Source organism: Martes martes (assembly GCF_963455335.1).
Source record: "Martes martes genome assembly, chromosome: 3".
NCBI lineage: Eukaryota > Metazoa > Chordata > Mammalia > Carnivora > Mustelidae > Martes > Martes martes.
Genome location: NC_137890.1, coordinates 58049321 through 58071538, shown reverse-complemented (window position 1 = coordinate 58071538; position 22218 = coordinate 58049321). Strand labels below are relative to the sequence as shown.

At 38.5% G+C, this 22218-nt stretch overlaps 1 protein-coding gene across 2 annotated transcripts in view; it reads left to right on the top strand.

The window, feature by feature from the left end:
* Positions 1 to 6851: 6851 nt before the first annotated feature.
* SUCLA2 (succinate-CoA ligase ADP-forming subunit beta) overlaps positions 6852 to 22218 on the top strand; it is a 47400-nt gene continuing 32033 nt past the window's right edge. Inside the window, exons 1-2 of one of the 2 annotated variants that reach the window (XM_080799864.1) lie at positions 6852 to 7035; positions 12106 to 12286. In XM_080799864.1, the coding sequence (XP_080655990.1) occupies positions 6946 to 7035; positions 12106 to 12286 (271 nt within the window). In that variant the 5' untranslated portion in view covers positions 6852 to 6945. Of the gene's footprint in view, positions 7036 to 10138; positions 10224 to 12105; positions 12287 to 22218 lie in introns of those variants that run through there. The other variant, XM_080799865.1, reaches the window with a different exon arrangement.

Sequence of the window (22218 nt, the reverse complement as noted above, 5' to 3'; positions counted from 1 at the left end):
TTTGATACATTTAACATGGATAAACTTACATTATGCTAAGTGAAAGTAATCAGATATAAAAAACTTCCATATGTATGATTCCATTTCTATGCCATGCTGTTACAGGCAAAACTATAGACATAGCAAAAAGATCAGTTTTGCCTGGGGCTGAGCATGCGAGGAGTTTGACTAAAAGGGTGTGAGAGATGTGGATGAAGGAACTGTGTTATATCTGGATTGCGGCAGTGATAACATAGCTATGTGTTTTTCAAAATGCAGAATTATACACTAAAATGGGTGAAAATTACTATATGTATATTATACCTCAATAATCTGACTTAAAAAAAAACAAACCAAGAAAGAAAAATGCAATGTGGAGTTGCAGAAAGAAAAAGTCGAGCTGGCAATTAAGCAGTGGAGAGTTCTAAGGTTGCACAGAGCTAAACTGCCCTATTTTACCAATGTTAAAATTTGTCATTCTTGTGTGTGGAGTTGTTCTCTGGAGATTATAGTGTTTCCTGGGAGCTAGCCTTAGGCTGTAGCCTGAGCTGGGGCGGGGAGGTGGGGGAAGGGAAGGGAAGGGAGGATGGAAGGGAAGGGGGACAGCATGTTCAAGGTCACAGGCATCCTGTTAAGGAGTAGGCTACTCCTAACACACGGTAGGAAGTCAGGGTCTAAAGGGAGTGGTGGGCAAGGACATCCTGTGACATTCAGGGGTCACATTTAATAGACAGTTTAAAGTTTTCTTTTATTGGGTTTATAATTCCATTTTACTGTCTGGACGCCTTCAATAAAGTCTGTTTACATGTTATAGCTTGGTCTTTCCTATGCTTTGTAGGGTTGTGTAAAGATGTGAAAATAGAATAGCATCAGGCCAGAGAAGCACTGAGGTCAAGGAGAATGTCTTTGATCTCAGCATTCTGGGGACTTGGAGCAGTGACTGACATGTAAGTGCCCTATAGATGAATACTTGAACAGAAGCTTCTCTCCTTATTATCGAAGTGGAGAACAAAGGCAAAATTTAAAAAAAAATTAAACTTCCTTAAACTTATAGCCCACTGACAATTATTTGGGACAGGCAGTGTGACCTTCCTCCAGGCACTCGGCTGCCTCAATGTTCATACCTTGCTAAAGGCAAAAGGCAAGCTTAGCTTGACATAGCCTGACCTCCAGGATTCTATAAGTCTACTTTTATGAAGATCCCTTTGGAAACTCCCTTTATCTCTATCCATCCTACCTACTGCAAGATATATGCTAGCAATTATCCTCCAAGCATATGTCCCACTGATAAACATCTGAAGAATCTCACGACTAAGGTTTTACAGGACAGTAGTAAATGACCTTCTCCTAACAGCTAGCCTCTCAAGGTCCTGGATGCCTTTCTTCCAAATTCCTTAGAGACTTACATCATCACTAACCCTCGCCCAACTTGAAAGTGTGTAATCAGTCACACACAACCCCAGGGCAGCTCTTACTGCCCACAGATTCTGTCCCTGAGCTTTAATAGAACCACCCATTTTGCACCAAAGACATCTCAAGAAATCCTTCTTGACAGTTTGTTCCCAAACCCCAGCATTTCACATCAATTATCAGTGTAACAAAATAGTTTCGTTGTATTTAAGCAAACTAGAAAATAATTTTTTCCTGGAATATTTTGCATATGGAAAAAGGTGGCATGATTCACATGAAAGACAAATAGTGATGAAGGAAAAGAGACACCAAGCTGATGTTTATGAATCATACAAGAGAAGTGTAAATCAGCCCACTTAGTTGCCACTCTATTCTAGAGAATCCACACAATTCCCTTTTGCAGGGTTCCCAACTAGTTGACCAAGGTATACCAGCAGTCCCTGCAGCATTAGACCCTAACAGAGCTTCGTATTGCCACATCTCCTTTCCAGTTTATCCAGACTCCCAGTTAAAGGGTAGGGTAGCCAGGCACAAGGGCCCCTCCCCTGCCCAATTCCAGGACTTTATTGGGAGAGCAGTGTTGTCCTCCCAGCCTGTCCTGTGTTTGATGTTCAAAGGTCTATATAACTCACGTACCCTCCTTAAGGTTTTACACAGCATGGTATTGTATGCATTAAGGCAGAATTTAAATTTAACAAATTTAACTCACATCACAACTCAGATGCACAGAAATAATGACCTACTTTCTCTTTTTCCCTCCCTCCCTTCCTTCCTTCCTTCCTTCCTTTCATTTTTCTCCCCAAACTCTTTGTCACTAGTTTGCATATGGGTCTGTAGAGAATTCATTAAATATTCAATCTGGTTCAAAACAGTCCAGTCTAATAATTTAGTCAGGACCCTTAAGTCACATTCAGTCTATCTTGGTTTAAACAGCTGGCCTTTCAGTCACCTTTCTCCCTGTTATTTTTACTTAAGACATCCAGATGTATGAAACTGGGTATGGCTTGTGACATATTGTAACACTTTCGGAAGACAGTTTCCTTGAATCCATGTGGACTTAACATGTGCCTTGGAATCAGGCAGATAAGAAATCTGGGGTCCTCACATAAAATCCAAGGGTGGCTGAGAGCCCACCTGTCTGACTATACCATGTTACTAATTGTGTTCTGGTTCAGGAGATTCTTCAAGGCAACTTCCTCTCAGAGCCTCAAGGTGGAAGTGTGACAAGACTGGAGCAGGACAAATCTTCTGCCTTCAGCATTGCTCCCAGTGGAGCAGAGATGCCAAGTTCATTTCATATTTTCATAGGTAGGAGAGATACGACTCTTTTTGTACATCTAAAGTTGAATTCTATTATTAACCTTATTACATCAACTGCCAGAAAATTAACCTCTGGTAAATCAGGAGCTATCTCCCTCCTTCCTCCTTAGATCCAGGAGATAATTGCAGTGACAGATGAGCATGGAACAGCTAGTCTTTGGTATTGTTAGATAACTAAGCTGACATTTATTGTCACATTCCTCTTCCCATATGCTCTGTGTCATTGTTCCTTACAGGTCTATCCTTACATGTTTCCATCTGCCATCTCTCCATGCTTGTCTACATAGCTGTCAAGGGTTCTGGAAGCCCTTGCAGGCTCCCCCAGCTTTGGTGGGATGGGTACAATCCTGGGAATATGATTTAGCTCCATCTGCAAAGGTACACCCGCCTGTCAGAAGTTTCCACTCCTTCCATGCCACCAGTGTGCTCAGGGGATTTTGTGTCTTCTTCCAGTATCCCTTGTTTAGATCCCCAAAACTCTTTGGGAGTGGAATAACCCTTCATCCGGGACACAATGGCATTGGAAAGTATACGACACAGGGGCCCTCCCCAAGGAACCACCAAAGTGTCTTGCTTTCTCCCACTTTCCTCTCTCCATATTCTCTAGGAGAGAGGAAATTCCAGTTCTATTTCTGAGGCATAAACTTTCCTTGAGTCCTTCTTTGTTCTGGCTTTTGAAACTTGAAGTTCAGTCTTTTGCAGTTCTCAGCCCTTGCATTTACACCTCAGAACCTGTCTTCTGATGGTCTGAAGCATCATTCTTTCCTTTAGGTAATGAATGGAGTGAAAAGTAAAAGGTTAATGAAAATGATAAGATGATATGAATCTTAGTTACTTTCTCGAATTCTCTTCTTGCCATACAGAACCAATTCAGATGTTGTTCTGGAGGAATCAAGTAAAAGCTATTGACTCTGGGCAAGTTACTTATTGTTTCCGAACCTCTGTTTTCCCTGTCTTTTGCTACTGCCATTCTAGGGTGATCTAGATAAGTGTTCCTACTATTACTTCTGAGGCTTCAAGAGAACTAAGAGAAATCTTGTGTAAACATTGTATGTCCTCTTCCTTCACCCTTATACTCTGTATAAATCTGGTAGCTGTTTCTTTCTTTGGCACGGATTGGATGGATAAAATGGAATAAGGTTGAAAACCAGAGAATTCTGAAAATGTCTCATGATAAAATAAAGGATAGGAAATAAAGTATGTAATTATCTGGCACCAAAAACTAAGTGTTCAGTAAATTGCCATTATTCACGCAGCCATCAATAGAAGTTCGGGGTAAGCAGATATATTGGAAGTTGTTTCTGAAGCACTTGGTAATTTTATTAATTCTAAAGTTAACAATAGGACAATTTATTATTTTTTGAGAATTTCAAGTGTGTCATTTCTCTGTAACAAAATTTAGCAAGAGGGGCGCCTGGGTGGCTCAGTGGGTTAAGCCTCTGCCTTCGGCTCAGATCCTGATCTCAGGCTCCTGGGATCAAGCCCCACATCTTCATCAGGCTCTCTGCTGGGCAGGGAGCCTGCTTCTCCCTCTCTCTTTGCCTGCCTCTCTGCATACTTGTGATCTCTATCCATCAAATAAATAAATAAAATCTTTAAAAGAAATTTAGCAAGAATAATTTGAACTACATTTCAAACTTGCCTTCTTCTTTTTGTATCACTTACAATACAACCCAAACATCTTTTCTGTACCTTAGTGAATTGTCATACTTGTTTCTAAGTTTGAATCAGTCTCCATCATTTTATCCATTGCATTTTCAATGTCATTCATGAAAGCCACTTTTTTCACCTGTGTTGGTAAGTCTGTATTCACTAGCTGGCTACATATTTAGTCTCTTGAATCTAGATGGTGTTAACACTGATAGGCACTGCTAACATTTCCAAGTCAGCTCTTTCTTCTATAATTCCATTTATATTGATTTCAAATACAGCAAAGTTATTTGTTAAGTGAGTTAAAAGATTTTTTAAAGTTTTTATTTTAATTCCAGCTAGTTAACAGTGTTATATTAGTTTCAGGTGTACAATATAGTGATTCATCACTTCCATACATCACCTAGTGCTCATCACAGCAAGCGCACTCCTCAATCCCCATCACCTAACCAATAGGACAGTTTAGATAAGTCTTCACTCTAGGCAGTAAAATGTGGGTGGTATTATTATACCTTCAATGATTTTGCTACATCAGATGTTATATCCTTTAATCATTTGAAAGGACTGTGAAAAAAATTAAAGTCTCTCCCTAGGAAATTTCTTTTCCTCTTTTTCCTGCATACCACACCCATCCTTAATCTCCAGGTAGAGGCAGAGATATACAAAGTAGGGGACTACTGTCGAGCATAAGAATAGCATTATACATGAAGTACAATTCTTCCCCCCCCCCACTTCCTCATATACTCTCCCCTACCCTCCACCTCTACATGTTCTACTTAATACATTCTGCCTACTAGTTTCTGAGATCCCTGTAGAAAAAAATTATAAAAGTGTTTGTTGTGGAAAAAGTAGTTTCTTAGTAAAGCAATTTCATTTTTTAAGGCTGATTGCCTGATGATGAAACAAGATTAGCAGGTAGGAGTCACATCATTTTACCTCACTGAATTCTTTTAATGAGGTATCCAGGCATACAGAGCTCTGAACACAGTCAAGGAGTGCTGAAGAAGGAGTGCACCTCTGCCTCTTGCTTAGGTTTCCAAAGGAGCCAATCCCACATAATCTGCATGTTCTCTTTCTCACTTCTTGACTTACTCCATATTTCTGCTGCTGCCTTCCCTGTTTTTAAGCTAGGGTTGAAGAGGACACAACAGGGGAGATGTGTAATGGTTCACCTGTGATGCAGACTTGAAAGGTGTGGAGCCACTCAGGCTCCTACCAGGGGTAAAGCCTTACATCTTATTTTAGCACATTGACTTATTCTGAGTTTACCCGTGTGCCCTTTAAATAACTGGTCTTGGACTCAGATGGTTTGTTGTACCTGGTTGTTCAACTGCTGTGTTTACTAGCAATTAAAAAAATGGCTTGAAAATAAGTATGTCCTATTCATATCTGATGGGATAGGTGTTTCCAACAGAAGCTGGTAGGTCCTAGCCCCAGCTTTTTGGGCAGATTATCTAGATTTTATTTGACTGGCAATGATTGGCAGTAGAAGGGTAGAGCAAGAGACATTTGAACTACCAATGTCTTCTTCTCACTCTCCCTATTTCTAACTGTACATAATATCTTTTAGTGATGAAGCGAGCTTTGAGGACAGTCCTGCATAAGTGCAGTGAAATGAAAAAGTCCTTGAGAAAGTTTTGTCTTTAAGAGCTCAGAGATTTGGGGAACTGCAGAAGGCCCTTTTCCATTCCCTAAGTTGATAGGCTGTTTTAGATTCCTTTTTTTTTTTTTTTTCTTTATACAGTGCTGTTCTGTGCATTGGGCCACTGTACTTCAGAAGCAGCTACCAGAGCCTGTATAATGCTGGTCAGTCCCTCCAATCTATTCCTGGGTTAACATCTTTTACACGGAAAACTCTTCGACACATTTTAAAACCACATATCCAGAGGAAAATAGGCGCCGTGTGTCCAGTGGTCAAGTCTTAATGGGGCACACGTCTCATCTCAGGGTTTTCAATGCTCAGTGTGTATGTCATTCACTGAGAGCTCTAAGAAATATAGATTCCTGACTCCATCCTCAGACGGGTCTGGTGAAACAAGTTTTTCTAAAGCTTCCTAGGCGATTCTGTATGCCATTTGGATTGGTAACTAGTGGCTGATCGTCTTTTTTTTTTTTTTTTTTTTTTAAAGGTAGAATCGGTGTTTTATTCACTGCTGTATCAACACAGGCTTTGGCACAAAGCAGACACTGAGTGCTTAGTTTTTCAATGAACCCCATCTTACGGATAAGGCAACTGAGCCTCAGAGAAGTTGGGATCACGCGGATGGCGAGGCTGGTCATCTGTCCAATACCACATCTTACCACTTTACTAGGAAGTGTTCGGGTTGCTTTCTGGTCACAGGTCGCATACTGAGGCTGCGGTGGTTAGCTCTAAAGGTCAAAGTTTGCTCTGTGCCTGTCAAGCCCAACTTTGCTTGAACTGGCAATCTCTGCTAAGGGAATCCGCATTCGCAGAATTAACCAGAAGTCCCGCCCGCCATGGGTGGGGCCAGGGGTTGGAGTGCGCGTCAGGAGCAGCTGGGTCTCCGGGCGCCTCGCGCTTCTGCGCCTGCGCACGGCGCCGAGGGGACGGGGTCGGGCTCAGAAATGGCGGCCTCCATGTTCTACAGCCGGTTATTGGCTACCACCGCCCTTAGGAGCCGCGGGTCCCGGCCTGCGCTGCGGGCAGCCGCCCAGGTATTGCGGCCCAGCCCGCTATCTCTTCGAGGGTCGGCAGGAGGAAGGGCGAGGTGGGAGACGTGGCTCCTGTGGGTGAGGTGTGAGGGGATGTGAGGCCCGGCTCGGGGACACTTTGCAATAGGTGACATTGGGTGACATGGGGTTGCCCAGCCGGGCCCGCGGGCGGCTTGCCCTGGAGGACTGCCCGCTGTGGTTGTGGCTGCGAGCGGGCCCATATTTGCGGCGTTCTGCTCTCGTCCTCAGCTCGCGAGGAGTCGGGCCATTCGGCTGCGCCTGCCCTCTCAGTTTCTGAGGGCCGGCGGGGAGGCGGGTGAGGGGAGCTTCTGAGTGGAGGTGTAGGGGCCTGGGCAGTTTCTGCTGCTTTTACCTCACCCCGCGCAGTGGGCAGAGGCTTCCGCGGCCCTTCTGTGGGGAGGGGGGAAATGCCCTTCAGATGTACTTTTCTGTCCCTGGGGAGCTGTCATAGGTGGGAATGTCTTCACAGGATCAGCTTGCTGACTGGTCTGTTCTGGGAAGAGGCAGGGAAGTTTCCCACCTGTTCTGTTTGTTAAGGGTGGTAATAAGATGATGTTTACCAGCTTACCAGCTGGGGAAGTAAGACAGTTATCTTTTGGATCACTTCATTTCTGGGTCGAGTATAGCATAATAATCACAAGTGTGTGTTTGTTTTGGTTTTTTGTTTTGGAGTGTTTACTGTGGGCCAGGTACTGAGCTGGGCATTTTACTTGTAGTTTCTTGTTAGGCTTTTCAGCAACACTATAAGGTCGTCATTAATATCCTCATCATTTATGAGGAAATTGTGGCCTGGAGAGCTAGTAATTCGGGCTCCGTCACAGAGCAGGTAGGGGCAAAGCTAAGGCGTAATTCCAGAACCGTCCGGCTCCAAAGCCTGTGTGCTTGAATCTGCTCTTCAAGACTTGGCCTGTTCTAACGTTGACACCAAGAAACTTGCGAAAGGGCACGATTGCTTCATAAGTGAATTCCAGAGTTTTAGATTACGTTCTGAAATTAACTTCTTGGACATGACAAAAATGAATTGATTTTAATACTCTAAATCTGGAGGCAGTGAATTACATGAGTATGTTTCTCAATAGGAGAAGTGATATTTTTTGGCCTTGAACTTCCTTCTTATGAGTCTTAAAGAGTGCTGTCTTTTTTTTAGAAAATGAAGACTTGGTGAACAAATGTTTTCACCTGTCCTTTTGGAAATTCTTTTAAAAGCTCTTGTCTCTCCATATGGAGGTGCCTAGTTTATTGTCTTAAAACATCTCTTCTTTTCCACCCACACATTAGAAAATACAGCTTTAGAATTTGGAAGGCCCTTAATCTAACCCCTTGCTTTTGTAGATGAGGACACAGAGGCGCAGGATCTTAGGAAACTTGTTCAAGGTCACACACTGAGTTTAGCAAATATTCTTAAACATTATGTTTAGTTCTCTAACCCTGGTCTAGTTTCTCTGTATATTTTGTCCAGTGTATGTCTGATAAAATAGTTCAGGTTATGAGCAGATGAACTAATTTTAAATATTTTCTCGTCGTGAATCACATTTTTCAGTAACTACATTTTCCCCTTTTGAATTGGTGAATGATTAAATGGGTGGATGATTAAATGGGTGGTAGTATAAGGATTTGGCCAGGAATTGGTGGCCTTTTGGCAGTAGGAAACTTCTAAGCGATGATGTGGAGAAAGGCAAAGACTTAAATGTGGGAATCCTTGTGATTCTGTAGGAATATTTATTACCAGCATAATTAAAAAAACACATTTCAAGTCATAACTTCTAGGGGTGCAAGGAAAGGATTATCCACACTTCAGATATTACAAAACCTTTAAAGGGGTATAAAAGTTAGCAGCATTACCTTATGAGTACTACTGATTCTTTGTGAATATAGATATTTGAAAGAAACTGTAAAAATATACTTAGAGCTTTGTGTCATTGGTTTACCCTGAACTTCTTTGGGGAAAATTTCAAACTGATAGAATGTTCCAGCAATCGTACAGTGAGCACATATATTGCTTTCATCTATATTTAACATTTTGCCGCATTTGCTTTATCTTTAAAAAACTACATTCATGTTTATATGCGCATGTATGTATAAAATTACATTCATTTATTTTTGCTCAGCCATTTGAGACTAGCTGGTAGATAACATGGCGCTTTATCCCTAGATATTATTTTAGCACATGCCTTTTATTTATTTTTATTTATTTATTTTTAAGATATTTATTTGTCAGAGAGAGGGAGGGAGAGAGATCACAAGCAAGGGAAGCTGCAGGCAGAGGGAGGAGCCTGATGCAAGGCTCAGGCTCCATCCCAGGACCCTGGGATCATGACCTGAGCCTGAGGCAGATGCTTAACTGACTGAGCTACCCAGGCATCCCATAGTACACGCCTTTTAAAGGTGAAGACATTCTCCTAAATAACCACAACATAGTTATATTTAGGAAATTTGTAGTTATCATACTTGGGAAATTTAGTTTTAGATTTCCCCAGTTGTTCCCAAAGTGGTATTTTATTTTATTTTTATTTATTTATTGATTTTTTAAAAGATTTATTTATTTGAGAGAGAGTGCAACTGTGAGTTGGGGGGTGGGGCAGGCGGAGAGGGAGAGGGGAAGCCTACTTACAGTTGAGCCTGGAACCTGCTGGGGCCTCCATCTTAACCACCATGAGCTCAGGACCTGAGCTGAAGCTAAGAGCCGGGTCCTTAACTGACTGAGCCACTCAGTAGCCCCAAGTTGTTTTATTTTCAAGCTGGGATCAGGCCTCTGTAGTATTTTTTCTAGTCTGTCCAGCTAATTAGGTGCCATGTAATGACTCTGAATGCTCATGTGTGTGTTGTAGGTGTTCATTTACATGCTCATTTACATTAAATGAATTCTGTGGCTGGACCAAGTCGGTTTTATTCTTTTAACATCCCTTGCACGGTGTCTGGTATATAGGCATTCAAAAAATGTTTGAATGTATAACTGTTTTTACCAAGCTCTGCTCGGTACTCCTCTTCCCCTCTTATTTTTATTGTTATTTTGAGGTATAATTTATATAAAGTGTACAACTTTGGGTAGCTAGATTAATTTTTACGTATGTATAAATCTGTGTAGCCACCATTCAGATCAAGATATGTAATACTTTCAGCCCTCAGAAGCACCCATGTCCTCTCCCCTTATCAGTATTCCCCAACAGAAGGTGAGCACTAATTCTGACTGACTTCTATCACTAATTTTGACTGGTTTTGAACTATATTAAAAATATAAATATGTATTCTTGTATCTGGTTTCTTTTCCTCAAAATTATGTCTTTGAGATGAATCCATTGTTTTGTGAGCAACAGGTATTTTAAAAAAATTTCTCTGTAGGATTCTAGTATGTGAATATGCTGTATTTTTTTCTGTTGATGGGTGATTGAGTCATTTTTATTTTTTAATGAATAAGCCCACTATGGATATTCTTATGAATATGGCTTTTGGTAGACAAAGCACTCATTTCTGTTGGGTATATACCCAGGAATGGGATTTCAGAAAGTAGATGTATAATGAACGGTTTGGGATGTTGCTGGTTTTTAATACTGAAGTGACAGTAAATCAGGGAGTTGAGTTTCTCTGCTGAGATGTTATTCAGGATTTTAGCTTACCAGGCGAAACAGAAACAAGTTGTTACTTGGTGTGACTGACTTTTTAGACTAGAGTTCTCAAACTGTAGGGTGCTTAAGAATCAGGTGAATGACTTGTTGTGAATGCAGATTACCTGAGGCCCATTCCAGAGATTTTGTAGATTCGAGTGGGGCCCCAGAATCTGCATTTTTAGACAACATCCCAGGTAATTTTGATACAGATGGCTCATGAACTTCCTTCAAGAAAGACTGTTTAATAAAGCAATAGTTGATAGTCCAGAACTGCACATTTCTAATCCTCTTAACCGTCTATAACATGGACTATCAGTAAATGGTTTCCAATATTTTATATTAAAAAGAAATAGACTGTATATATGATCCCTTTAAATTCAAATCTTATGCTGTTATGTGTTTCATATGAGCTGTGTTTCAGTATTCTGCATTCCTTGTTTAGAGAATGAAAATGTATGGATAATACTTAAATGTGTAATTTCAATTCATTCTTCCAGGTCTTTCATAGCACTTAATTTGTTCTACATATTGTCATATAAAGTTGATAGGATTGAGGAATTTCGATATTTACAGGCTATGAAATGAAGAGTTTCATTGAGGAAATCAGCTGGAAAGTGGTGTCTGGATCAACACCTGTGGGAGTGAAGGAAGGAGGCATGAGTAGAGGGAGAAGTAGAACTGTGGTGCAGTTGCAGTAGGAACTTTTGCCTTTCCTCTGGGAGATCTGGAACTAAGATGGTCCCTCAGAATTATCCCAAATTGGGGTGAGGTGCTAGGACTTTATAACCTTACCTTAAACCCCATCCACCAGTCATTGGATGCAGGCTGACAATGGGAAGGTGTGACTTTGGGCAAGGAAGTGCCAGTGAGAGGACTCAGCTGAGAGCTGTCAGTAGCCAGCACTCCCAGCAGCTGGGCTATGAAAGGGGAATCTGAGTAGCATACCACAGTGATCACTACAGATGAAACCAGCGTTTGGTCTTAAGTGTTTGAAAGAGGAATCACTCAACTATCACTCAACTAACTACCATATATCTAGTGCCAAGTGATTTGTTAGGTGCTGGAAGAATGATGGAGAGAAGAAAATGGGAAGGACTTTTGGTTTGTTGGAAAAGATGAGGTTGGTTTTAGATCTGCTGAATTTGGCATTGAGGTAGAAATGCTCTGTAGGTCATTAGGGATATGGTAGTGGAGCTCAAATAAAAAGTAAGATTAGACATGATGAGAAAATAGTTAAAACTACAAGGGTAACATTTGATATTTAGCTGGTAGGTTAGCTCTTAGGTTATAATTTAGGTACTCTGAATATTATTCTTTGATGTTTTAATGTAACAGTTTTATTACAGTTATGAAGAACCAAGTACTGTATATAAAAAAGTATTTTGAGAAAGTGTTTTTAATAAGTTCCAAATTACTGTCATATATAATATGTCCCCAATTTCTTTAGGTTCTGGGAAGTTCTGGATTTTTTAACAACCATGGACTCCAAATACAGCAGCAGCAACAAAGGAATCTCTCACTACATGAATACATGAGTATGGAATTGTTGCAAGAAGCTGGTGTCTCCATTCCCAAAGGACATGTGGCAAAATCACCAGATGAAGCTTATGCAGTTGCCAAAAAATTAGGTACTAACTTAAGAAAAACTTAGGCCACTTTGACATGGGCACTTCTGATAAAATGTAAACTTTACTTACAGTTTATAACAGCTTATAGGATTTGTTTTATTTTTTAAAAAATAAATTTTATTTACTTAAAAGGGAAGGTGGAACTTTATGATTGTTGACATTCTGAAATTATGAGATTATTTTGAGCTCCCATAGAGCTAGTAATTTAAGAACCAATTATATTGGCATTAGGAAGCCTTTAAAGTCCTGTCTTTAGTTGTAGAATAATTATGGGAAGAAAGTTCTGTTTAATATTCTAAAGCTTAAAAGACTGGTGTCTGTGATGATTCTTCAAGAAAATAATGAAGAAAATCTTAGCTGTTTATATGGTTGTAAAGAGGTCTAATAAAACTCCCCCAACTTTCTCTTGACAGGAAAAGTATGGAACCAGGGTGGGGGGAGGGAGGGGCAAAGCTGAGTGCTAGACTGTAAGCTCCATGAGAGCAGGGTTTCTTTGTCTTATTTTGTCCAGTGATATATCCTGGACTCTTAGAAGAGTACATGACACTTATGTAATCAAGAACTATTGATATTTGTTAAATGAATTAAGTACTTGCCCATGTTTATTAGTAAAAAGTCTTTTATTGCTAACAGAAAACTAAATAGCTTTTGTTAATTTGAATTTTGTTAATTTATATTAATCTCATAATTAAAAAATACTGACTCTAGAAGGTATCCTTCACTTTACATTTTTAATGATATAAAGATTTTTTTTTTTTTTTTTTTTTTTAAATTTGGCAGACAGAGATCACAAGCAGGCAGAAAGGCAGGCAGAGAGAGAGGGGGGAAGCAAGCTCCCTGCTGAGCAGAAAGCCTGAGGCGGGGCTCGATCCCAGGACCCTGGGATCATGACCTGAGCTGAAGGCAGAGCCTTTAACCCACTGAGCCACCCAGGCGCCCCTTACATTTTTAATGATTTAATATGAGGCCATAACAACGAGTAATGTAGTAGCTATATGTTGCATTTTATTTTTAACAATATTTAAAATTCCACCAATTTTACGTAGATTAGCACAATCTCTGTTGTATGTATACTTGATTAATAAGGCTTTGAATGTGCTTTGGTGAAGACTTTGCTTTTATTAGTGTTTTAAGAAGACAGTGGAACATTTAAAAATGTTTAAAATTTTTAAAGTTTTATTCTCGTTTTGAACTTATTTGTTTCTAGAATGAGTTTTTCTTTAAAAGTGAGGGCATGTACAAGTTCAGACATATGTCATATGTTATATTTTTGAATGAGATGTTTACTTGGAAACATGATTTTTCATTGACAGTTTAATTTTTTGTTAATCAGAAAAAAGTCCTCTTTTTTCAGGTTATAAGTACACTTTTTTTATTCGTTGAAAGCCTTGTGTAAATTGATATTAATTTGGGGGAAATTTTTGTTAATTGTGACCTGTAGCTGGAACTTGTGCATGGTAAAAGATGTGCCTCACTTTTACCTTCAAAACACTGTATAGTAGAGGCTCTTAAAGGTCAAGTGTAAAGAAAACTCGTGATTGTACTTTGTATTTCTGTAGTATTTCTTGCAAAGGCTACTTATTAATAACTATTCCCTTGAGATTTGATCTTATCTGTATGACCTAAACTTTAATTTCTAAAGAAGAGTCAGCTAAGTAGGAGGGAAAAATTGGAAATGCAGTTGAGAAAGTATAAGGTTTTCTTATTTTGCCCTTCTGTCCTTAAGAATGAAATTTAGACCCTTGACTTTGTTCTTTTATTTTTATTAGTCTAATCCCTCACGTTGATGATTTTTTGTTTACCAATTCTTTCCTTTGTTGTAATGCTGAAGCTTAAAATGTTTTTCATGCCAGTGTCAGTAAGGCCTGATTTATATATAATGAAGTTGGTAAAAACTATTTTGTTTCCAAATCACTATAATTCGTTTTTCTATTTCTGAATCACTATAATTCGTTTTCCTGTATTTTCCATATATTTGCTCATTTAGTCAAAATTCATTGTTTCGTCAAAAAAAAAATCTGTGTAGGAACTTTTTCATAAAACAAGTAGGATTTATTTGGCTACCAGTTTCTTGGTTTCCTTACTCCTTATAAGCTTTAATGATGCTTTCCTTTAATAATTAAAGGAAGAAAGAATAGTTAACATGTGCAGGGTATACTCTAATTATGAGTATTTCTGGGAAGGTCTCTGGGACCAGGACTTATGTGAAGTAAGGAGCAAGTAGACAGCTCTGATTTTGAGCCCCTTGGAACAGAAGGTATCTTGTTCATCTAGAAAGTATGTTTTTGTCAAGTAACACTGCAGATGATGATTATAGTATGGAAGTGGGATTAGTGATTAAGGAGGTCTTTTAAATTGAGAGACTCAGAAATGCTACTTTTTTATTTTTTAAATTTTTTTTACTTATTTGACAGACAGTAATCACAAGTAGACAGAGAGGGAGGCAGAGAGAGATGGGGAAGCAGGCTCCCTGCTGAGCAGAGAGCCCAATGCGGGGCTCGATCCCAGGACCCTGGGATCATGACCTGAGCTGAAGGCAGAGCCTTTAACCCACTGAGCCACCCAGGTGCCCCAGAAATGCTACTTTTAAAAGATATATTTAGCAACTACTCTGAAGATGTTGAGGACAGTTTTGTCTTTTGTTGGGAGTCATTAATGTCAGAAAATGTTTATAGGATCTAATAAGGTATGGTATAAGGTGCCTTAGAAATACACCTGGCTCTGTCCATCTGGCTAGCAATTCCCAATTTTGATTTTGGCTACTTTGCTTCTTGAATTTTTGAACAACTCACAAAGTAATAATTCCCATTTATTAGAACTCTTACATCACCAACTGAAACAGTAAGATATAAATGCATTACAGGTGGGCCAAACTTGCTTCCCCTCAGTTCTGTGAGTTAGCATGGGGTCTGGGGCCACTGAGCCTACAACTGGTGACTCCTGAAATAGCCCTGGCCTCTTTCCCCAGTATTCCCTACAAATTCTATAATTTTCTGTGTATATCGTGATGTGAAAAAAGTTGGATATACTGGCCTGGAGGCTAGTTTTGCCTGTTATGAATAATTGAAGTTAGGGATGGAAGAGTGGTTGGGAAGAAATCTAGTTTCTTTTCTTTTCCTTTGTGTGTGTGTGTGTGTGTGTGTGTGTGTTTTAATAGACTGGTTTTCTCATACCCATTTTTTAAAAGATTTATTTATCTTGAGAGAGAGAGAGATTGAGAGCATGCACAGAGGTAGGGGCAGAGGGAGAGAGAGAATCTCAAGCAGACTCCTGGCTGAGCATGGAGCCTGACATAGAGCTTGATCCCAGGACCCTGAGATCATGACCTGAGCCAAAATCAAGAGTCAGAGGTCTAAACAGCTGAGCCACCGAGGCTCCCCTTTTCATATCCATTTTTATTTTATTTTTTTACTTATTTATTTATTATTTGGAAAGATTTATTTGTCAGAGAGAGCGCTCTTGTGTGCACACAGGCGGGGCAACAGCAGGCAGAGGGAGAAGAGGGCAAGTTCTTGCTGAGCAAGGAGCCCAATGCAGGACTCTATCCCAGGACCCTGGAATCAACTTGAGCTGAAGGCAGACAGTTAACCAACTGAGCTACCCAGGCATCCCCTCATAACCACTTTTTTAAAAAAGATTTTATTTATTTATTAGAGAGAGAGAGAGCACAAGCAGGGGGTAGCATCAGGCAGAGGGAGAAGTCGACTCCCCCGCTGAGCAAGAAGCCTGATGTGGGACTTGATCCCAGGACCCTGAAATCCTGACCCGAGCTGAAGGCAGTCTTAACCAACTGAGCCACTCAGGTTCCCCCCTCATATCCATTTTTAATAATAAGTCTGTAGTAGACATCTCATTGATTTCATGATTCTGTATTGCCAAGAATAGTATCTTTTAGGCTTGGGAAGTTTCTCCCATTTTTGTTCTAATTTTCAGAGGAACTATTAAAAGCTGTGCTTCAGGACGCCTGGGTGGCTCAGTGGGTTCAAGCCTCTGCCTTTGGCTCAGGTCATGATCTCAGGGTTCTGGGATCGAGCCCCACATCGGGCTCTCTGCTCAGCCGGGAGCCTGCTTCTTTCTCTCTCTCTGCCTGCCTCTCTGCCTACTTGTGATAGAGATCTGTTAAATAAATAAATAAATAAAATCTTTTAAAAGCTGTGCTTCATAGAATTTTAAAAGGGGAAACCGTAGTACATAGTTCAGCTACAAATACATCTTAGTTTCTCTGTTACCCTAAATAGAATTGCAACCCAATTGACTTTTCATGTTTGAAATTAGACACAGTGTAATCATTTTGTTGCTTGAAAATTGTTCAACCTAGTGAAATTTATGTTGCGTGACTAGTCTGTCTTTTTGCATATTTTGTTGATCCTTTTTTTTAGAGTAGACTTTAATTGCCAAGTTCTAAATTTCATTAACAATAGTACTTATATTTGCTACATATTTTTTAATTGCTTAAAACATAAACTTATTCTTATGTCTTAGGAGGTTAGAAGTTTGAAATGGTTCTTAAGTCCCATCTTTTTCTTTTTTTTCTTTAATTTTGACTGCCTTCATCCATTTTTCCTATCCCCTACCCCCTTCCTCTGGCAGCTACTAATCTGTTCTCTGTATCTATTCCATTCATATGGAATCTGTCTTTCTCTGGCTTTCTTTTTTTTTTTTTTTTTTTTCCTCTGGCTTTCTTAACTTAGCCATCAGATCCTCATCCATGTTGTTGCAAATGGCAAAATGTTACTCTTTTTTTTGTGGCTGAATACACACACACACCATGTGCATATACCATAATTTCTTTACCCATTCATCCATCAAGGGATGTTGTTTCCATATCTTGGTTATTGTAAATAGTGCTGCAGTGAACATGGGGTACATGTATTTTTTCAAGTTAGTGTTTTCTTCAGATAAATATCCAGAAGTGGAACTGCTGTATCATATAGTAGTTCTATTTTTAGTTTTTTTGAGGAACCTCTTTACTGTTTTCCAGAAGGCTGCACCAATTTATATTCCCATCAACAGTGCATGAATGTTCCCTTTGCTTCAGATCCTCATCAACAGTTGTTATTCCTTGTCTTTTTTCTGTAATAGCCATTGTAGCAGGTATGAAATATGTCTTTTTCTGGTTTTGATTTGGATTTCCCTCATAAATAGTGATTTTGAGCATCTTTTTTATATGTCTGCTGGCCATTTGTATGTCTTTGGAAAAATGTTTTCACATCTTCTGCCTGTTGTTTAATCACTTTTTTTCCTATAATTGAGTTGTTTGAGTACTCTATGTGTTTTGGATGTTGTCAGAGTTATGATTATGAAATGATTTGAAAATATTTTCTCTCATTCAGTAGGTTCCTGTTTTATTTTGTTGATGATTTCCTTTGGTATGCAGATGTGTTTTAATTTGATATATCCCACTTATTTTTGCTTTTGTTGCTTTTACTTTTGGTGTCAGATTGAAAACATCATCACTGAGACCTAATGTCAAAGAGCTTACCACGTCTGTTTTCTTCTTCGAATTTTATGGGGTATTTTTAGGTCTTATGTTCAAGTCTTTAGTGCACTTCAAGTTAATTTTTCTGTATGGTGTAAGATGGTGGTTGAGTTTCATGCTTTTGCATATGGCTATCTAATTTTCCAACATCATTTCTTTTAGTTATTTATTTAAAAACTTTTTAAGATTTATTTATTTTTAGACAGAAAGCAAGCAAGTGTGGGCGGGAGGGAGAAAGGGAGAATTCCAGGTAGACTCCCTGCTGAGTGCGGAGCCCAACACAGGGCTTGATCCCAGGACCCTGAGATTATGACCTGAGCCAAAATCAAGGGTCGGACGCTTAACTGACTGAGCCATCCAGGTGCCCCATCCCAACACCATTCATTGAAGAGACTATCTTTTCTACATTTTTATATTCTTGGCTCCTTTTTGATAAATTAATTGACCATGTATATATGGCTTTATTTCTGGGCTCTCTATTTTGTTTTGTTATGTCAGTAGTATACTGTTTTGATTATTGTAGCTTTGTAATATAGTTTGAAATCCAGGAGTGTGATATCGCCAGCTTTTTTCTGTTTTTGCAAGATTGTATTGGCTACTTGGGTTTGTTTTTTTGGTTCCATACTAATTTTAGGATTGTTTGTTCTATTTTGTGAAAAATGCCATTGGAATTTTGATAGGGAATTGAATTGAATCTGTAGATTGCTATCGATAGTATGGACATTTTAACTGTATTATTTCAATTTTTTAGTATGGAATATCTTTCCATTTATTTTTGTCTTCTTCAATTTCTTTAATCAATGCCTACAGTTCAGTACACAGGTCTTTTACCTCCTTGGTTAAATTTATCCATAGGTATTTTATTCTTTTGCTGCAGTTGTAGATTAGAGTTGTTTTTTTTTTTTATTTCTCTGATAGTTCATGATTAATGTATAGAAATGCAATTGACTTTTATGTATTGACTTTGTGTCCTGCAGTATTAGTGAATTCATTTATTCTAATGGTTTTTTGATGGGATCTTTAAGGTTCTCTCTATATAATATCATGTCATATGCAAATAGTGACAGTTTTACTTCTTCCTTTCCAGTTTGGATGCCTTTTGTTTCTTTTTCTTGCCTAATTGCTATAGCTAGGACTCCCAGTTCTGTGTTAAAATGGTAGGAGTGGACCTCCTTCTCTTGTTGCTGATCTTAGAGGCAAAGCTTTCAACTTTTCACTGTTGAGTTGGGTATTTAGCTGTGGGCTTGTCATATATGGCCTTTATTATGTTGAGGTATGTTCCTTCTATACTGCCTTGTTGAGGTTTTTACATAAATGGATGTTGAATTTTGCCAAATGCTTTTTTTTTTTGCATCTGTTGAGATGATCATATATTTTTTACCCTTCATTTTATTAATATAGTGTATCACAGTGACTGATTTGTAGATGTTAAATCAGTCTTCATCCCTGGAATAAATCCCAGTTGATGATGGTATATATGATTCTTTTAATGTATTGTTGTATTCCGTTTGCTAATATTTTGTTGGTGATTTTTACGTCTATGTTCATCAGGGATATTGGTCTGTAGTTTTCTTTGCTTGTGGCATCCTCGTCTGGTTTTGGTATCAGGGTAATTCTGGCTTTGTAAAACGAATTTCAAATGTTCCCACCTCTTTTATTTTTTGGAAGAGTTTGAGAAGGATTGATACTCTTTTTTAAATGTTGGTAGTATTCACCAGTGAGCCATTTGGATCTGGACCTCCATTTGTTGGGAGGATTTTTACTACTGATTCAGTCTCCTTACTGGTAATCTGTTAAGATTTTATGTTTCTTCATAACCCAGTCTTGGTAGGTTGTATGTTTCAAGGAATTTATTTCTTCTTGGTTATCCAGTTTGTTGTCATGTAATTGATTATAGTAGTCTCTGATTCTTTGTATTTCTGAGTGTTCAGTTGTAATATCTCATCTTTTTGTGTCTGATTTTATGAATCCACTCTTTTCTGTTGTTGTTGGTGGTGAGTCTAGCTGAAGATTTGTCATATTGTTCATCTTTTTGAGGAAGCAGCTCTTTCTTTCATTGATCTTTTCCATTGTTTAATCTTGATTTTATTTATGTTCTAACCTTGGTTATTTCCTTTCTTCTACTAACTTTGGGCTTCATCTGTTCTTCTTTCTTATTTCCTTGAGGTGCAGAGTTAATTTGTTTGAGACTTTTCTTGTTTCTTGAGATAGGCTTTTATTACTGTGGATTCTTAGACTGCTTTTGCTGATTTCATAAATTTTGGTATATTTCCATTTTGTTTGTCTCAATGTATTTTTTTATTTCTTTTTTGATTTTTCCTTGACCCATTGACAGCATGCAGTTTAGTCTCCATGTATTTGTGAATTTTCCAGGTTTCTTCCTTTAATTGATTTCTGGTTTCATACCATTGTGGTTGGAAAAAATGCTTGATGTGATTTCAGTCCTCTTAAATTTATTAAGACTTGTTCTGTGGTTTACCATGTGATCTCTCCTGGAGTATGTTCCATGTGCACTTGAGAAGTATATTTATTGTTGCTTTTGGATGGAACATTGTATATATATTTTAAGACCATGGTCGAATATGTTGTTTAAGGCCTGTGTTTGCTAATTGATTTTCTGTCTGGGTGATCTATTGATTGATGTATGTGGGTATTGAAATCCCCTACTATTAATTGTATTGCTTGTCTGTTTCCCCCTTTGTGTCTGTTAACGTTTGCTTAATATATTTAGGAGCTCTTATGTTGGGTGCATAAATATTTACCAATGATACGTCCCATTGTTGGATTGACCCCTTTGTCATTATGTAACACCCTTCTTTGTCTCTTGTTATAGTCTTTGTTATAAAGTTGATTTTGTCTGATATAAGTATAGCTACCCCAGCTTTCTTTTGGTTTCCATTTGCATGCAGTATCTTTGTTCATCCTTTCACTTTCAGTCTGTTTGTGTCCTTATATCTAAAGTGAGTCTCTTACAGTCAGCATAGATTAGTCTGTTTTTTTTATTTACTCAGCCGTTCTGTGTCTTAGTCCTAATGTATAGGATTCTAGTATAATTAAGGTGGAATTTTTGCCTGACTGAATAAACATGTGCAAAGGTTGCCAATTAATGAATTACAGCCTGGAGGGAGATTTCTAAAGGCATAAAATAGGACTTTGCCTTCTTTTTTCTTCTCCTCAGTGCTTTATTAGTGACTATATATATGAAGAATGTTTAAGACATTTATGACTAACTAAAGCTAGGAGGGGTATTGACTATATTTTAAAGACAACCTTGGAATCCATTAAAGGTCTTGTCTGACTAGAGCAAAGGGCCAAATCTAGTAAGACTGTAAGCTCTCTAAGGGCAGGTAGGTCTCTCTTGCTCATTGGTAGATCTATGGCTCCAGCAAGTAACTGGTATATAGATGTAATTGTTGAATGAATTAATGGAATTGAATAAAATCTTTGTTTCAATCAGTTGTCCTCAGATTTCTCTTGTAATCCCTCTTGTCTTGATGAAACTGTATTCATTAAATTTTTTTGGTGTTTCTTTTGTTGTGAAGGGCTTTTTTAGAAGGAACTTTTAAGAAATCTTCTCTGCCCTTAAGGAATTTATATTCCTAAAGAAAGGAAATTGACACTTTGTGGAGGAAGAGACTTCTTGTCTTGTAAAATGTATTTTGGAAAACTAGAGCTTTATTACTCTAATAGGTCAGTTTTTTAAGTTCTCAGTTTAATGTTAGGAATGTTTGAATTTAGCCCAGCAAATCACCAGTTTAACTATTGCCCATTTTTATGTTATAATTACACTGTTGGGATCATATTTATCCTCTTTGGATATAAATGAATATTTCTAAAGTACTGGAAAAGCCAGGTAACCAGAAACAGGTAAAATGACTAGTGGCTGCTCCTTTTAGTTTGGGCATGAACTCTGTAATTTGCCATTGCCCCAGAGGCTACCTGTTTTCTTTTCAATAAGAAAATTATTGCTCATTTTAAGGACATTTTTTTAAGTTTTCTCTATTCTTCATCTAATATTAGTTGTTTTTACCTGGGAATGGTGGGGACTGTGGCAGATAGAAAAGGGTCTGTCTTGTGTAAACCAGGCATTTCTAATCAGCTTTAGTTACAGGTCCCAGTTCTGAGTTTTTAAAAGAGCAGTGGAAAATCAAGGTATGCAAGAATTCTTTCCATTTTTAAATGTTCTTTTATTCAACATTCAGAAAATATATGCTAGGAACGCTCCCAGGAGCTTGAGAACATCAGTGAACACAATGAAGATTCTGCCCTTCTGGAACCTGTATTCTAGTCGGGGAGCAAAATAATAAATGGTAAACATGAGAAAATTATATATTATGTTTGAAGGTGATGAGTTCTATGGAAATAATAAATAAGCAGGGTAAAGAGGATTGGTCCCCGGTGGGCAGGTTGTACTATTAAATAAAATGATCAGGGTAAGCCTAATGGATAATGA